This window comes from Pseudophryne corroboree, chromosome 9, assembly GCF_028390025.1.
Source record: "Pseudophryne corroboree isolate aPseCor3 chromosome 9, aPseCor3.hap2, whole genome shotgun sequence".
NCBI classification, from domain to species: domain Eukaryota; kingdom Metazoa; phylum Chordata; class Amphibia; order Anura; family Myobatrachidae; genus Pseudophryne; species Pseudophryne corroboree.
The window spans coordinates 379,813,596-379,830,456 of NC_086452.1; the positions used below are offsets into that span (position 1 = coordinate 379,813,596).

Below are 16,861 nucleotides of genomic sequence, written 5' to 3' on the forward strand. Positions count from 1 at the left end.
TCTTTTTATCGTCAGCTTTTACTGGCGCGTTTAGCAATAGGCCATGATTGTTTTTGTAGTTCCACCTCTAAATGTACTTGTTTTACAAAAAGAATATGCTAAAAATATCTCGCTTTATCTAAATTATACGTATATACTGTATGTATTGAACTAGTTTAAAAATTAACTAATATTATCTATATGTTGTTTGCTTGAGATTTATATTATATACATATAAAAACTCTCTCATACATATATATATATATATTATACAGTATATATATATATATATACACACACACGTGTGTGTGTGTGTGTGTGTGTGTGTGTGTGTGTGTGTGTGTGTGTGTGTGTGTGTGTGTATATATCTCGTACATACTCGAGTATAAGTCGACCCGAATATAAGCCGAGGCACCTAATTTTACCACAAAAAACTGGGAAAAATTACTGACTCGAGTACAAGCCTAGGGTGGGAAATGCACGGTGCCAGGGGTTTTCATGCTCAGGGTGTCATGCTCGTTGCCAGGGGTTTCATGCGGTAGGTGTTATGCTTGTTGCCAGGGGGTAATGCTTGTTGCTAGGGTTGTGCCCCCAGTGCCACATATACCCCCAGTGACAGATATCCCCCCACAGTGCCAGATAAAAACACGCCCCTGTTGCTTTGCCCCCAGTACTTATGCCCCTTCTTTGCCCCAAGTAGTTGTGCCCCCTCTTTCATTGCCCCCAGTAGTTATGCCCTCTCTTTCATTGCCCCCAGTAGTTGTGCCCCCTCTTTCACTGCCCCCAGTAGTTATGACCCCTCTTTCTTTGCCCCCAGTAGTTGTGCCCCCTTTATTTGCCCCCAGTAGTTGTGCCCCCTCTTTCTTTGCCCCCTGTTGCTGTGCCCCCGTCGCCGCTTACAAACACACACAAAAACAATACTTACCATTGCCCCGCTCCTGCTTCCCGACCGCTTCTACTGCTGCTGCGCTGCTCCGCTCCGTCTGTCCGCCCGCTCCGTCTGGCCGCCCGCTCCGGCGCCCGCTTCCCGGCACCCGATCATCTCTATGGGAGAGACGTCATTACGTCTCTCCCATAGCAACGCCGCACAGACACTAGAGGTCAATAATGACCTCTAGTGTCTGTCCCTGGAGCCGGCTGCAGCGGACGCCCACACAGCCCACGGCGTCTGCTGCAGCCGTTGACTCGAGTATAAGCTGAGGGGGGATTTTTCAGCATAGAAAAATGTGCTGAAAAAGTCGGCTTATACTCGAGTATATACGGTATATATATATATATATATATATATATATACACTGCTCAAAAAAATAAAGGGAACACTAAAATAACACATCCTAGATCTGAATGAATGAAATATTCTTATTAAATACTTTGTTCTTTACATAGTTGAATGTGCTGACAACAAAATCACACAAAATTATCAATGGAAATCAAATTTATTAACCCATGGAGGTCTGGATTTGGAGTCACCCTCAAAATTAAAGTGGAAAAACACACTACAGGCTGATCCAACTTTGATGTAATGTACTTAAAACAAGTCAAAATGAGGCTCAGTAGTGTGTGTGGCCTCCACGTGCCTGTATGACCTCCCTACAACCCACACAAGTGGCTCAGGTAGTGCAGCTCATCCAGGATGGCACATCAATGCGAGCTGTGGCAAGAAGGTTTGCTGTGTCTGTCAGCGTAGTGTCCAGAGCATGGAGGCGCTACCAGGAGACAGGCCAGTACATCAGGAGACGTGGAGGGGGCCGTAGGAGGGCAACAACCCTGCAGCAGGACCGCTACCTCCGCCTTTGTGCAAGGAGGAACAGGAGGAGCACTGCCAGAGCCCTGCAAAATGACCTCCAGCAAGCTACAAATGTGCATGTGTCTGAAGTGAGCCAGTAGAGAAGTGAGCCAGTAGAGTGCATGTGTTTGAAGTGAGCCAGTAGAGAAGTTGCCCATGGCAACCAGTCAGCTGCTCTGTATCATTTTATAGTATGCAAATTATAAATGTTACATCAATGCTGATTGGTTGCTATGGGCACCTTCTCCACTGGCTCACTTCTCCACTCTTTTCACTGCTTAGTGCATCTCCCCCTAAGTACATAACTGATTCCGTATTTTTATGAAACTTAATAGTGTACTGTAGTTACAGTTGCACTCAGACGATCACAAGTTTTTTCAGACAAAAATAAGCTGAATTAGCGTCCTTTAAATGGGGCTACTGACAGGAAGTCTTCTGTGTTTAGAGAAATATCTTCCCACATGATCACATTTTTGTCTCAAATCTGTACATATCTGATGAGCTCCTGATACTAATTCATACTTGAGAAAATTATTAGAACCCTCTTTATACAGTATGTATTTTAACTTGTATTATAGAGGAAGTGTCTTTTTAGTGCTATAACTGATGAACCCTTAGGTTTTATCTGTACACAAGTCTATACTCTGGCTGCCAAACCTGCCAACGGTCCTGATTTTGTCAGGGCTGTGGCCATTTGTAGACAACAGATAGGTGGAGAGCGCACTGGAAAGTTGAAGGCCACGCCCACAATAAGATGTGGATGCAGTTGAACAGATCAGGGTGGGGTGCAGGTAAATCAGAAGTGGAGTTTATGTGAATTGGGTGGAGGTTTATATGAATTGGGTGGAGGTTATTTTTATTAGCAGGTAATAAGACGGGACACTCTTTGCCTGGGATGTTGTTAGACAGAGTGTAGGGTATGCGGTTAGCATACCACTCATCGGGATCCCGGCTGTCACAATACCGATGCTGGGATCCCGACTGGGTTACCTTACCGCCGCCGGTATACCGCCAAGGTAGGCGATTCCTCCATAGAGGGAGAATAGAACCCACCACTAAACCCACAGCATGGCGACCGCAGCGAACCCGCAAGGGGCTTTGTTGCACTTGTTCCCCTGCCGGCATTCCACCGCTCGGGATGCCGATGTCGGTATACCTACGTTCGGAATCCCGAGCGCCGGTATAACATACTGAGTCTGAGTGTAGTGTACCTATAGAGTATATTCAGCCAGAAGTAGTAAGCTGTGCAGCAAAGGTGCTGGTGGTGGTAAGTCAACACGTGGAATTGCTTAATCAGGTTTTAGGTTTATGATAATTAGAATGCTGGGAGTCTCGGAGGGCACATCTAAAAGCATAGAATGCTAGGAAGGAATATGCAACAACAAGGCACGCATGCGCAGTGGCACATGTTGGAGGCCAGCCCACCTCCTGAGCCGCAGGGGGATCCTGGAGACTGCTGTCTCATCCACCAATTTTTTTTCCGTTTTTGGGGGAGATTTATCAAATCTTGAAGAGAGATAAAGTAGAGAGCGCTAAAGTACCGTCCATTTAGCGTCTGTCATTTGGCTAGCACAGCCTGTAAAATGCAAGTAGAAGCTGATTGGTTGATGCTTTCAAATATTGTGTACTTTGCAGGATGGTGGGGATGTCATACTCTCGTCCATTGGTTCTGAAACTCAGTCCTCAGGGCCCCACACAGGTCACGTTTTCCAAGTCACCCAGCTGGTGCACTATGTATCCCCAACTGTCATATCAAAAATCTACAGGTTACTTAGAAAACATGAACTGTGTGAGGTTTGAGAACCTGTGCTAGTTGCATGGGCAGCCATTGTCACCTTAATGTCATGTCCAAGACCACCATTTATCATTTAGTGGACACGTCATTGCTTCCTGGTAAGGTTGCACAAGTAAAAAAGGACTTACCATGATAATAACATTCTGGGGATGGTCTGGTCCTCCATCTTTATTACTTAGGAGGTTTATTTCAGGTGGAGAATTGTCCATAGTTAGATATCCCTTTAAAGGCAAATTTATTTAGAATGATAAGACCAGTCATTGAAATTTATTTGCAGTTTTATGTATGAGGTTGTTTGAAAAAAAATGTTGAGGTTTTTCTGTTATCACCTAACTGGCGTCATCATAAAATTTAAAGACAGAATTCATCAAAGCTCTCATTAAACATGCTTCTCGTTTATTGCACGCGATATTGCCCAAAATAACACACCTTCGTATGAATTTATTGCATGTTTTATGACCCCACACTCTAGTTTTATCACAGTTTGGTGCCTCTCTACATAATGTTAATAATAATCTTTGCCTCAATAACACAAAAAAAAAAATCTGTTTTCAGCTATCAGGTTTGGACGGATGCCACAGGCTGAGAAGGAGAAGCTATTGGCAGAGATATCAAGTGACATCGACCAGCTGAATCCAGAATGCGCTGATCAGCGGGTCCTGGCCAAGCACTTATATGACTCATACCTCAAGTCATTCCCTCTGACGAAAGCCAAGGCAAGAGCCATTTTGACAGGAAGGACAACAGACAAATCAGTGAGTGGGAGTGATGTGTGTAAATGATTTACTGGGGTTGATCTCTCTTCTATTGTGTTCACATCACAGGATGTGTCCGCATTCAGGGAAGGTCATTTTCCTATTATAAAAGTGTGGTACATCTTGGTAGCAGCAGAAATCCATGTGTACTACAGATTATACAGATTCTTAAGGAAGGGCACATAGAACATTAATTTTGGGTGTCCAAGCTCAAAGGAGTCCAAAAGACCTTGATGGTTTACGCAACATTATGGAAGATATATTTGCTTTTGGTATCGCTATACTATAGTTTTATAGTTTTTTTTTCTAATGGCATCTAAGGCAATTTTAGAATTAAGAGGTCTATTCATGATGCAGTGAAAAGGGTGGAGAAGTGAGCCAGTGGAGAAGTTGCCCATGGCAACCAATCAGCATTGAAGTAACATAATTTGCATACTGTAAAATTGTACAGTGCAGCTGATTGGTTGCCATGGTCAACTTCTTCACAGACTCACTTCTCCACTCTTTTCTTCATGAATAGACCCCTAAGCCACTAGCTTATTTGGAGGTTCCGCCCCGGTCCTTACTAATCCAAACCCTCATGTCTGTGCCCATTTCCGTACTGTTTAGCAGACCTTATGAATTTTGTCATAACTGCACTTATTATTATCTCTACTAAATTGCACCAAATGCTCTAATTTTCTCTGGTGATTCCTAGCCCTAGTATAACAGTTTAACGCCATTATATTGGACCATACAGTTATCTAGCATCAGTTGCCCAGTCCACAGGACACACAAATCTTATTAAGCCTGAAAGACAGTTCTAAAATGCATGTCTTCCTACACCTTAGCTAGTATAGGTTATAATGTAATCACAGCCTAAAATCAAAGCTGAGTTCTGTAATATAGACAAAGCCAGGGCCGTCTCAACAGCATTGTAGGCCCTGGGCAAAGCAATGCACTACCTATCCACCCATTCATGGGAATAAGTAAAAATAATTACATACCCCTCCTGAAGTCCTGCGCCGTCTCTCCACTTGCTTCCATACAGTGAATGGCTGTAAGCACTCTGATATGTGGATATCTCCAGCCATCTACCAATCGGCATGCTGACAGTCATTCAGTGCCTGCCTGCAGTCTGGGAGGCAGGTAGAGATTGCTACCCGGCCACTCTTTGTAATTCACAATCAGAGTATCCAGGCAGCATTCTCTACCTGCCTCCCAAGACCTCCAGAGGCACTGGTACAGGGGGAAAATGCCCCCGGCACAGCCTGCACCTGCTCAAAGGCCCTGGAATCATGGGGCCTTAGGCAGCTGCCCAGTGATCCCATACGTTAAGATGGCCCTGGACAAATCCACAACAGTTCTGACTGGGCAGATGTCTGGACACAATATAAATGTAATTATTGACACGTTTCATTAGCCACTCTGCAATGTTGTAGTTTACTGCTAGAGACGTGTCTTTGTTTAGAGTGTAATAATAAACAGCAATTGTAACATTGTCAAATAGTAGAAGCCAGAAATGCTACATATGGAATATAGGGGGTCATTCCGAGTTGTTCGCTCGTTATTTTTTTCTCGCAACGGAGCGATTAGTCGCTAATGCGCATGCGCAATGTCCGCAGTGCGACTGCGCCAAGTAAATTTACTATGCAGTTAGGTATTTTACTCACGGCATTACGAGGTTTTTTCTTCGTTCTGGTGATCGGAGTGTGATTGACAGGAAGTGGGTGTTTCTTGGCGGAAACTGGCCGTTTTATGGGTGTGTGTGAAAAAACGCTACCGTTTCTGGGAAAAACGCGGGAGTGGCTGGAGAAACGGAGGAGTGTCTGGGCGAACGCTGGGTGTGTTTGTGACGTCAAACCAGGAACGACACTGACTGAACTGATCGCAGATGCCGAGTAAGTCTGGAGCAACTCAGAAACTGCTAAGAAGTGTCTATTCGCAATTCTGCTAATCTTTCGTTCGCAATTTTGATAAGCTAAGATTCACTCCCAGTAGGCGGCGGCTTAGCGTGTGCAAAGCTGCTAAAAGCAGCTTGCGAGCGAACAACTCGGAATGACCCTCATAGATAATATTTCCTCTAAAACAAGGGGTATGTGGATGTATTAATTACATTTATTTATTGGTCTTCTTTCAGCCAGTGGTGATCTATGATATGAACTCACTAATGATGGGAGAGGATCAGATCAAATGCCAGTACTCCCTGGCCCCTTTTATAGAGCAAAACAAGGAAGTTGCCATCCGCATTTTCCAGAGATGTCAGTCTCGTTCAGTTGAAGCCGTACGGGAGATCACCGAATTTGCCAAAAACATTCCAGGATTTGTCAACCTTGACCTAAATGACCAAGTAACTCTCCTGAAGTACGGGGTCCATGAGATCATATTTACAATGCTGGCCTCTCTCATGAACAAAGACGGTGTTCTCATTGCTGAGGGACAAGGCTTTATGACCCGGGAGTTTCTCAAGAGCTTGAGGAAACCATTTTGTGAATTTATGGAGCCCAAGTTTGAATTTGCCATAAGGTTTAATGCATTAGAATTGGACGACAGTGACCTTGCCATCTTTGTAGCTGTCATCATACTTAGTGGAGGTAAGATATGGTCTGGCCAGAGCAGTATTCTTATTCCATAACAGTTGATACACTACCCTGTGCATTTATCTAGTAATACAGAAAATAAGTGTGTACTGAGAATTATGTCCCCAAAAACCTGGAGATACTGTACGATACAGCTGTTAAGGTGCATACACACTGGGCGTTTTTGCCCAGCGTGTAGGCACAGCGATGATGTGAACATCGCTGGCAGGAAAAACGCTCAGTGCAAACACACTGAGCGATTTTCACTGTTCCCAGCGATGTTCACGGGGGGTGAACCACTTTCCACAGTAGGACGGCTACTAGCTCATAGACTGGGCACCTGCAACATGCAATATTTGACTGTGCCACAGTCTTCCCCATCTAGTCAATATATATATACATATATATATATATATATATATATATACATATACATGTGAAAGCCCTCACTCGCTCACTGACTGACTGACTTATCACTATTTCCCTTCCCGATATGTTAGGAAGATGAAATATAACATAGGTATTCTTCAGGTGGGAAATAGAAAATATATGTAATTAGAATTTTAATACACCCCCCCAAGGGGATGAACAGGGGGTTGACATAATGACGTCATTACCGATGCATGGCTTGCGTTGCGCGAATGATAACGTTCAAACGAACAATCGGATCAAAATTTAGATTGCACTTCCTCAAGCTGGACACCAGTTGTTAGCGGAATACCACAAGAGTCCGTACCACATTATTAATATCTTCAGATATGTAAAGGAACATTACATAGAGTTATCAGAGGAATTATTTATTAAAAGAACTCTTTAGGACACGTGGGCACTCGCTGAGGCTAGAGGAGCAAAAATTCCGTACACAACGTAGGAAAGGGTTCTTCACAGTTAGGGCAATAAGGATTTGGAATTCCCTGCCAGGGAAGATGGTAATGGCGGACTCTGTAAATGCATTTAAAAACAGATTGGATAAATTGCTGATTGAAAATGATATCCAAGGTTATAACATTTAAAATACTGACATTGATAATTCGGGTGGAACATGATTTATAGTTGTTAACTAGTCATAAAACATTACTTCAACAGGTACATTATGATCAACTCAACTAAATACAGAATATAGGTTGAACGCGATGGGCATTTTGCCTCTATTCAACCTCATTTACTATGTTACTATGTTGCTTCCAGTGTGTAGAATTTAATAAACAAGAACAATGCGAAAGCCCTCACTCACTCGCTCACTCACTCATCACTAATTCTGTTAGTTCCCGATATGTTAGGAAGGGTGTGTGTTGTGTATCTCCAGTGCCGTAACTACGTGTGTGCCAGGTGTGCGCAGTCGCACTGAGGGCGCAATGGCCAGCGGCTTGTAATGAGTCAATTTGACTCATTACAAGCCGCCTGTACCGGAGGAGGAGAGGGAGCAGCGGAGAAGGAGGAGGAGGGAGGGGGAGGAAGGATCCACAGCAGCGCTATGTAATTGGTAGCGGCGCCAATGCAGCAGTCCCTCTCCTTCCGCATTGGCTGGCCCGGCGCTGCTGTGAATGCTGGGATGTGCTTTCCTCATCCCAGCATTCACAGCGGACGTCGGGCAGCCAATGCTGAAGGCAAGGTCTGTCTACCTAATGTGTAAAAGGGGGACTCTGCTGTAATGTGTAAAAAAGGGGACACTGTCTGCCATAATGTGTTAAAAGGGGGACGCTGTCTGCCTTAATGTGTAAAAAGGGGACGCTGTCTGCTGTAATATGTTAAAAGGGGACACTGTCTGGAGACTACTATAATATTTAATGTGAATTGGTATTATGTTGTTGCCGCACCCCTTCCCCATGAATCCACGTCCCTATATTTTTATGGCGCGCACTGCTCCTTTTTTACATAGAGGGGGGGCGCCGATGCCCTATCTTGAACACAACGCTAAAATGTCTAGTTACGGCACTGTGTATCTCATCTGTATGAGAAGGGGCAAGATCAAAGCTTGATGCAGGGCCCATCTACTGCGCTTTATAACTTACTTCCACTATGGAAGCCTGCTCAAAGAACATATCTAATACACATTGCAGAAACTAGAAAAGTCCTATTGTTGCAGTTCCTCTGAGTTCATGGCAGCCACTGATCACTGACAATAATGGAAATAAACTAGATACACTTTATACTGCCCCCCCCCCCCCCCCCCGAATTCCAAGAGGCCACCAGTTCCAGCCCTATTATTATTAACCTTCATTGTCAATCATTCCAGTTTAATAATTAAAGAGCATAATTTCCACTGCACATAAACTACTGCCAATAGCACATTTTAATACAGTAAAAGCCCAAAATAAAAGTCTAGGAATATAGTAGTAAATCATAACATTTCTATAAACATATTTTTATGACCGAAATAGCTACATCTTTTTAGCAGGATTGGCAAATGAGCTACAGCAAAATGGGAGAACAGCCTCCAGTATCTGACGACGAATGAGATATTTACTCATCTTGTACTTTAGGCCTTAGGATCATCTCTGGCACTAAACAGGGTATCATGGCATCATTCCCAGCTAAACTCCATAACGTGCAGATTTTATGAGATTCCACATCAGTGTTGGGCAGAGAAAGAGAGTTCGTTAACGTGTAACTGCCTTGTAAACGTCAGATTAAGGCAATGTCATGTGAGGATAAGTTAACTGGGTTTATGTATCAGCAGGTGTAGAATGTATAATTGCAGCAGGTTCCAACCAGACTTCTATCAACTAAATTTGATGGCGAAAGAAATATTGTATGTTTTCAAATAATACTCCCATTTCAAGACGCACCACTATCATTCATGCGTGGCTTGGCACAAATAATGGGATATATTTCAAAGTATATAATAAATAAAACAAACTTATGAATGGCTGCAAAATGTTATGTGCAAAGAACAAACACCTGTTTAATAAAAGCTGTAACTGTCCAGCTGTTGCCATTGTTGCAGTACAACTAACGTGCCTTGCCAACATTTACAGGAGAGGCATTTGTGTTCTTAAAGAAGGCAGCTATTGTGGTCTTCCTCCATAGATCACCAATTTTTTTTTTTTTAAAGTTAGAATTTTTATTGAGGTTGGTCAGTAATCAAAACAGTAGCAAGAACAAACTTGTGCAGGGTAGTGATCTTGAACATGAAAACAAACATTTTACATACCAAATCAAAACAATAGAGACATTTTCATGGAATTATAGGCCAGTAGGTATTAGTAATTTGTGCCCTGCATAACTCTACATGTGTATCTGACTTTTCTCATTTTATTATACAGATATAGTATAAAATTTATACCAAAACAGAGTGTAGTCTTGTGAAGAGTAAGAGTAGGAAAACAAAAGGAAAGGGAGGGAGAGAAGAGGCTAGAGAGTATATCTTAATAAAGGGGAAACAATGGAAAAATTGCATATCGGGAGGCAAGAGGATGGGAACAGTCCACTGTATTTAGGACAGGGGTAGGGGACAACAGAAGTGATATAGGTATTAGCATAATTAGCAATATCAACAGAGTCCGGGCATCAATAAAGACCGAGCGAGGTACCAAGGAGACCAGATGTTATGGAACTGGGCCACTGTGTTGTTCCTCAGGCTTGTAATATATTCCATACTGGCTATATAATTAATCTTGGTCATCAGTAATGCCTTGGAGGGAGGTTTATGGTCTTTCCAGCATTTAGCGATCAGAGATTTAGCCGCCATGCATAGTAACATGGTAAGCTTGTCTTGGGGTTTGGGTAGCAATGGTATGGGAGCATGCAGAAGAGCAGTTTCAGGGGAGAGGTCTAGATTATGTCCGCATGTTTGAGCAATAAGTGCTCCTACCATTTTCCAAAAGGGGCGAATAGAGGGGCACGTCCACCATATGTGGAAAAAGGTGCCCTCCTCTCCACAGAGTCTCCAACACAGATTTGATGTCGTGGGGTAAATGGAATGAAGTCTGGAAGGAACTAAGTACCACCTGGTGTAGACCTTATAGCATGTTTCTCTGAGTGCCACATTAATGGAGGCTTTAGCAATGCGCATTCTGATTTCTTCCCATTGATCATCTTCCAACGGATGGGAGAGATCTGATTCCCAGGCTAATTCATGGGATTCACGGTCAGAGGGGTCTGGGGTCAGAATAGAGTTGTATATCATTGAGATATTCCCTTTTTTGTCAATTGAAAGTAAACACATATGTTCAAAGGAGGTGGGTGGTTTCAAAGATGTAGTTTTAAGCTGAGATTTGAGAAAGCTAAGGATTTGGATGTAATGGTAATGGCACGAGGGTGGCAAACCAAGGCGTTCTTGAAATTCTCCAAAAGAGGTCGGTGCTGAATGGCCTTTAACATGGATAAATCTTGTGACACCCTGTGATTGCCATGGAGCCGCCATTTTTCGTTCGCAGCCTGGGGGAAAGGCAGGATGTCCCCAGATAGGTGTTAAAGGTGAGGGGTGTGAGGTTAGATTGTAGGTGCTGCGGAGTTTGTCCCATAATCCAAGGGTGAAATTAATCGTGGGGATTGAGTAGGCCGAGGCTGGTCTGCGGGACCTGGGGAGCCATAGAAGAGAGTCGAGGGGGACGCCCTGGTACATTGAGTTCTCAATATCGACCCATTTTCTGTTCCCTTGGAGGGAATGCCAGGACACCATATGATTAAGGTGACAGGCATTAAAATAGGCCTGGAGGTTAGGATATCCCAATCCGCCTGAGGTAGCACTTTTGGCCAGCAGTGTTCGTCTTAATCGGGATTTACGGTGTGCCCAAATAAATTTGTTGCACAATGATTGCAATGAGGTCAAAGTCACACGGGGCACCATTATCGGAATGGTCTGAAATAGGTAAAGAATACGGGGAAGGAGATTCATTTTCAGGGCGTTAATCCGTCCAATCCATGAAATAAATAATCTGTCCCATTTATCCAGGTCTTGGGTGAGAGTTTTAATCATAGGAACATAGTTAGTCTGGTAAAGGCTGGTGTAGGATTTAGTAATAAATATGCCGAGATATTTGATAGCAGAGGGTCTCCAAATAAAAGGGAAAGAGGAGGTTAGAATCAAGTGGGTCTGGGGTGGGATATTAAATGCAAGGGCTTCAGATTTGGTGTGGTTTATTTTGTAACCAGAGAGGGAACCATATAGGAGTAGTTCTTTTTGTAGGTTAGGCAGAGAAATCAAAGGGTTAGATAAAGTCAAGAGCACGTCATCCGCAAATAAAGATATTTTGTATGAGTTCTGCCCCACTGTAATCCCCCCAATGTCCGTATTAAGTCTAATACGGGCCGCAAGAGGTTCGATGCATAGAGCAAAAAGTAGGGGTGAAAGAGGGCAACCCTGACGCGTACCATTCTTCAAATTAAATCGAGGTGAGCTTAGTCCATTGGTCAGGACCATAGATGAGGGGTTGGAATAGAGGGCCGCTATTGCAGTGATGAAATGACCGTGGAGGCCGAACGTAGATAAAGTAGAAAACAAAAAGGACCAGGAAATGCGATCAAATGCCTTTTCGGCGTCTAGCGCCAAGGCAATCGCTGGTGTTTTCGTCGAGTTTATTTGGTGAATCAAATTAATAGTGCGTCTGGTGTTGTCCGAGGCCTGACGGCCAGGGATAAATCCCACTTGGTCAGGATCTATTAATGATGGCAACACATCGTTCAGGCGAGTTGCTAGTATTTTGGCAAAGAGTTTGAGATCGGTGTTTATCAAAGATATGGGTCTGTAATTTGTGCAATGCGAAGGATCTTTTCCGGGTTTCGGGATTACAATAATGCGGGACGTCGTGGAGTCAGTGTGGAAGGGCGTACCCCGTAATATTTTATTAAACAGGGAGGCCATTTGAGGGATGAGTTGCGGGGCGAAGGTTTTGTAATAGATCACCAATTTAACCAAAATTCACCTGTGCCGGTTTGATGTGATCCACAAAATATGCAGCATTAGTCTCACTTGAGGGATGTTCTATAGATGCAGATTTGGGCATATAAGAAATTTTGCATCATAGTTGCCAAAATATGGACTCTTTGGGGAGAACGCAATAGCCAGCGAGCTGCAGAAAGTTCAACGATTTATCAACAAGATTTTGGGCAGCAATTGTTCCTACGGCAAAACCAGGTTCATTCTAAAACAATTGCTGCTTTAAATCGAGTGGCTAAATTGCCAAACAATTGACACTTTCTTCAAGTCACATGCTGTTACATTTGACCCTTTGTTGGTAAGCCAGTGTATCTGCGTAACGCACCATAGACCTTGCAGCCTTACAGTCTCCATCGTTTTCCGAATGCGATAGTCATGTACTTTTGCATTTACATTTTCCTTCTCAATATATATACAGCTGTGAAGTTGGGCAATACTGAACAATAGGTGCAAATCTTTAAAACGTTGTAATGTCCTTGGAAATTTAAAGACATATGACTATATCAGTGTTTTCCACATCTGTGAAACCATTAGCACCCCAACAGCTCATGGTTTCAGGAGTTCTGTCCGTGGAAACAGGTAGGATAATTACTGACCCAGAAATAGTAAAACCAGCGCTGCTATAGTATATAGTTAATATATAATGGACGGTATATGGTAAAGAAAATGCACATTTATTAAAAACCACAATAAGAATGAATAAAAGCGCAAGGCATAAATAGCAACCACTAACTAGACGACAAGTGTTTTGGTATATTAGAGTTATATAAAATCAGACTGGCTCCTGTATTAAGGATACAATTTTAGCTGCAGGGTATTACCAGTGAATGTGTATGTCCAAACACTCCCTTTAGCAACTGAATTTGCAGATGAACGAGCGGAAGGAGCATCCACCAGGTAGAAGCTCCTGAGGAAGCTGGGTGACCATTCCCAGGGAAACGCGTTGAGCTTGTGTGTCTGGAGTCCTGTTACTACACTGGACTTCTGTTTGGACTTTGCAATTCTCCTTGGAATCATCTGTAGTATTCTGGATAGCTGGTGGATACTCCTTCAGCCCATTCATGTGCAAATTAGGTTGCTAAAGGGACTGTTTGGTCATACAGATTCATGTACTGGTAATACGCTGCCTCTAAAATTGGATCCTATATGAACACAAAGGAGAAAGTCCTAATGTAAATACTGATTAATACAGGAGCCAGTCTGATTTGATATAACTCTAATATACTAAGACACTTGTGAGGGACTTGAGGCATCGGCAGCAGCTCCCAGAGCGCTGGGCATGCCACCACAGTGAAGAAACTTGGGGTGTGGTTTGTGGTCAAGGCACTTCCCACAAAGGCCCATGGCGGGCATGAGGTCACACCAGCTTTTGAAAGGCGCACACATTTTTGATGTTGAGTAAAATAAGGATATACATACTGTATATCTGATGATGGAGCAATGTACCTCTACGTAAATTGCGGCAACAACTCATTTTCTATCGCTTTGATATGCAGCAATAGACAATCCTTTTTTGTCACTGCATATAAATAAATAGACCTAATGCAGTTATAGCGTTCAAGTGACTGTGTCCAAGTTGCAGTTACCCCATCTGAAAGCTAATAGGTATACTTACAAAAATGCAGCCAGTGAACAAGTAGTCCATCTTCATACCAATACTTTGCACTGCTGTACGGTGGCCACCAGTTTAATGCACAGCGAAACAAGGCTATCTGTGCCAATATATACTTTTGTTATTAAGTTAGGTAAAGTTAGGTAATATGGATGTTTTTATGCTGAAGAAGTTTTTGTATTTCAGTTTTAAAAGTTGCCAAACTGTTGAGTACTTTTTTTGTTATCAACACCAAGCTATTGCATTGCATGTATCTCAGTACTAAAAGAATTCTGTCATTAATTCATTGTTTTTCTATTAATATTTACTGTTTAGATCGACCTGGATTATTGAATGTGAAGCCCATAGAAGATATCCAGGACACTTTGCTTCAAGCTCTGGAACTGCAACTCAAGTTGAACCACCCGGACTCCTCTCAGCTCTTTGCTAAACTTCTCCAAAAGATGACAGACCTCAGGCAAGTGGTAACAGAGCATGTCCAGTTATTACAGATTATCAGGAAAACGGAGGCAGAGATGAACCTCCATCCACTCCTGCAAGAGATTTACAAAGATCTATACTGAATCTATTCATATCTCTAAGAGATTGACAAGCACTTGTACTGAATCTCCACCTTACCTGCCAGTCATTTGCAAGGTCTTGTACTGAATGGACCACTCACAAATGCAAGAGATCTACAAAGACTTGTAGTCAGTCTCCAACCACATCTGTAGGACATCGATGGGGACTTATACTGACTCTCTACCAATATTTGTAAGCGATCTACAATGACTTGTACTCAATCTCCTCTTACATCCAAGATGTCTACAAGGACTTGAACTGGTCCATCAACTGCATCTTCAAGAGATCTACCACGACTTGTCCATCTTACAACAAGTTGTACTGAAACTCCAGCCACATCTGCAAGAGCTCTACAGTACCTTGAATTGGAACTGCACCGCTCCTGCACAAAGAGACCTACCGGAACCTGTACTGAACTAACCTGTTATAATTATGTATTTTTTACAATTTGCACTATTTTTATGAGGGAAAAAAAAGTTAACAGCAGCAACATTACTGTGACAAAGCCTTAAAAGACACAACAAAGCTTTCATATAACTGGTCTATTTTATGCAGCTGGTTTATAAAGCACATGTACAATTACTTTTAATATTAAAATGTCTTTTGAAAAAAAAGTGTGTTGTTACTATTATATAAAAATATACCTTGCCGAATGATCTAGACCAGAGGTTCTCAAACTCAGTCCTCAGGACCCCCAACACTGCACCTATTTCCAGATCATCTGACAGAATTAAAAGTGACATAATTCGCTGTACCTGTGGTTGTTTTAAAGGGGTATATTCAACTTGAAGTCGAAAACTGCCGTCTGTCAAAAAGACGTCAGTTTTCGACTTTTTAAGGTCGAATCCTGATTCGACCTATTCAATATATCCCTAAATTTTTCGACAAGTCGATGAATACGACTCGTCGAAAAGCACGTGGATCGGCGGAATAGCTGCCAATCCACATGCTTGTGTCGAAAATTATCGACCATCTAAGTCCGAAATCAAAAGATGTCGGACTGAGATGCGGACCCGGAGGGGGGGGGGGGGAGCCGCAGGGAGACGGGGGGACAGCCGGCGGGCATACAGGGGAGATCAGTGCTACAGTAGCGCTGCAGCTGGATGTCGCTCAGCCGCCCGACCTCACGGCAGCTTCCGCCTGGCTCCAGCAGCGCGCTGGAGCCGGGCGGAAGCTGCCGTGAGGTCGGGCAGCTGAGTGACATCCTGCTGCAGCGCTACTGTAGCGCTGATCTTCCCTGTATGCCCGCCGGCTGTCTCCCCACGGCTCGCCCCCCTTCTCCTCTTCTGCGTCCCATCTCAATTCGACTTGAAAAAGTCGAATTAAGATGGGATTGAATAAGGGTTGTCGGATCCATTCCGACAAATACATGTCGGAATGGATCCGACTTTAATTGAATATACCCCAAAATGTGTCAGTGAGTAATGAATACACCTGTTCACCTGCTAGGTGACCTACAAAACGTGAGCTGTGTGGGGTCCTGAGGACCGAGTTTGAGAACCACTGATCTAAATGCACAGTACAGGCTGGTATGTGCTGTTGTATCTCCATCAACTCCTGACTTTTCCACTTATATTTCTGGTTCGTCCAAAAATGACATAATCTGTCATTATTATCAGTCTAAAGACTTCAAATAACTTCCCTATTGGTGAAGTGTAAACTTGACATTAGCTGAACAACTACGTATGTGACAAAGATGACCCTGCCACATTGCCAAGACTGGATAAAAGGCCCTTTAGGCCTGGGATTAATAACGTTTATGGGCCTATAATGAGAAGGGGAGGAGCTGTGACCAGTGTGGGTGTAGCCAGCCATGTGGGCTGTGACATGGGTGGGTGTGGCCAGTCATGTGGGCATGTATACACTGTCTCTCTAAATACATAATAATTTAAAAAATGCTAATTTTGTGAGAAAACTAGAAATAAGGGAGGTAT

The 16,861-nt window shown here is 43.2% G+C and overlaps 1 protein-coding gene across 4 annotated transcripts in view; it reads left to right on the forward strand.

Moving 5' to 3' along the window:
* Positions 1-15,522, forward strand: part of PPARG (peroxisome proliferator activated receptor gamma) — a 330,251-nt gene extending 314,729 nt beyond the window's left edge. For all 4 annotated transcript variants that reach the window (XM_063940774.1, XM_063940777.1, XM_063940776.1 and 1 more), the window contains exons 5-7: positions 4,116-4,315; positions 6,435-6,888; positions 14,682-15,522. In XM_063940774.1, coding sequence (XP_063796844.1) covers positions 4,116-4,315; positions 6,435-6,888; positions 14,682-14,929 — 902 coding nt within the window. In that variant the 3' untranslated portion in view covers positions 14,930-15,522. The remainder of the gene's footprint in view (positions 1-4,115; positions 4,316-6,434; positions 6,889-14,681) is intronic.
* Positions 15,523-16,861: the final 1,339 nt, after the last annotated feature.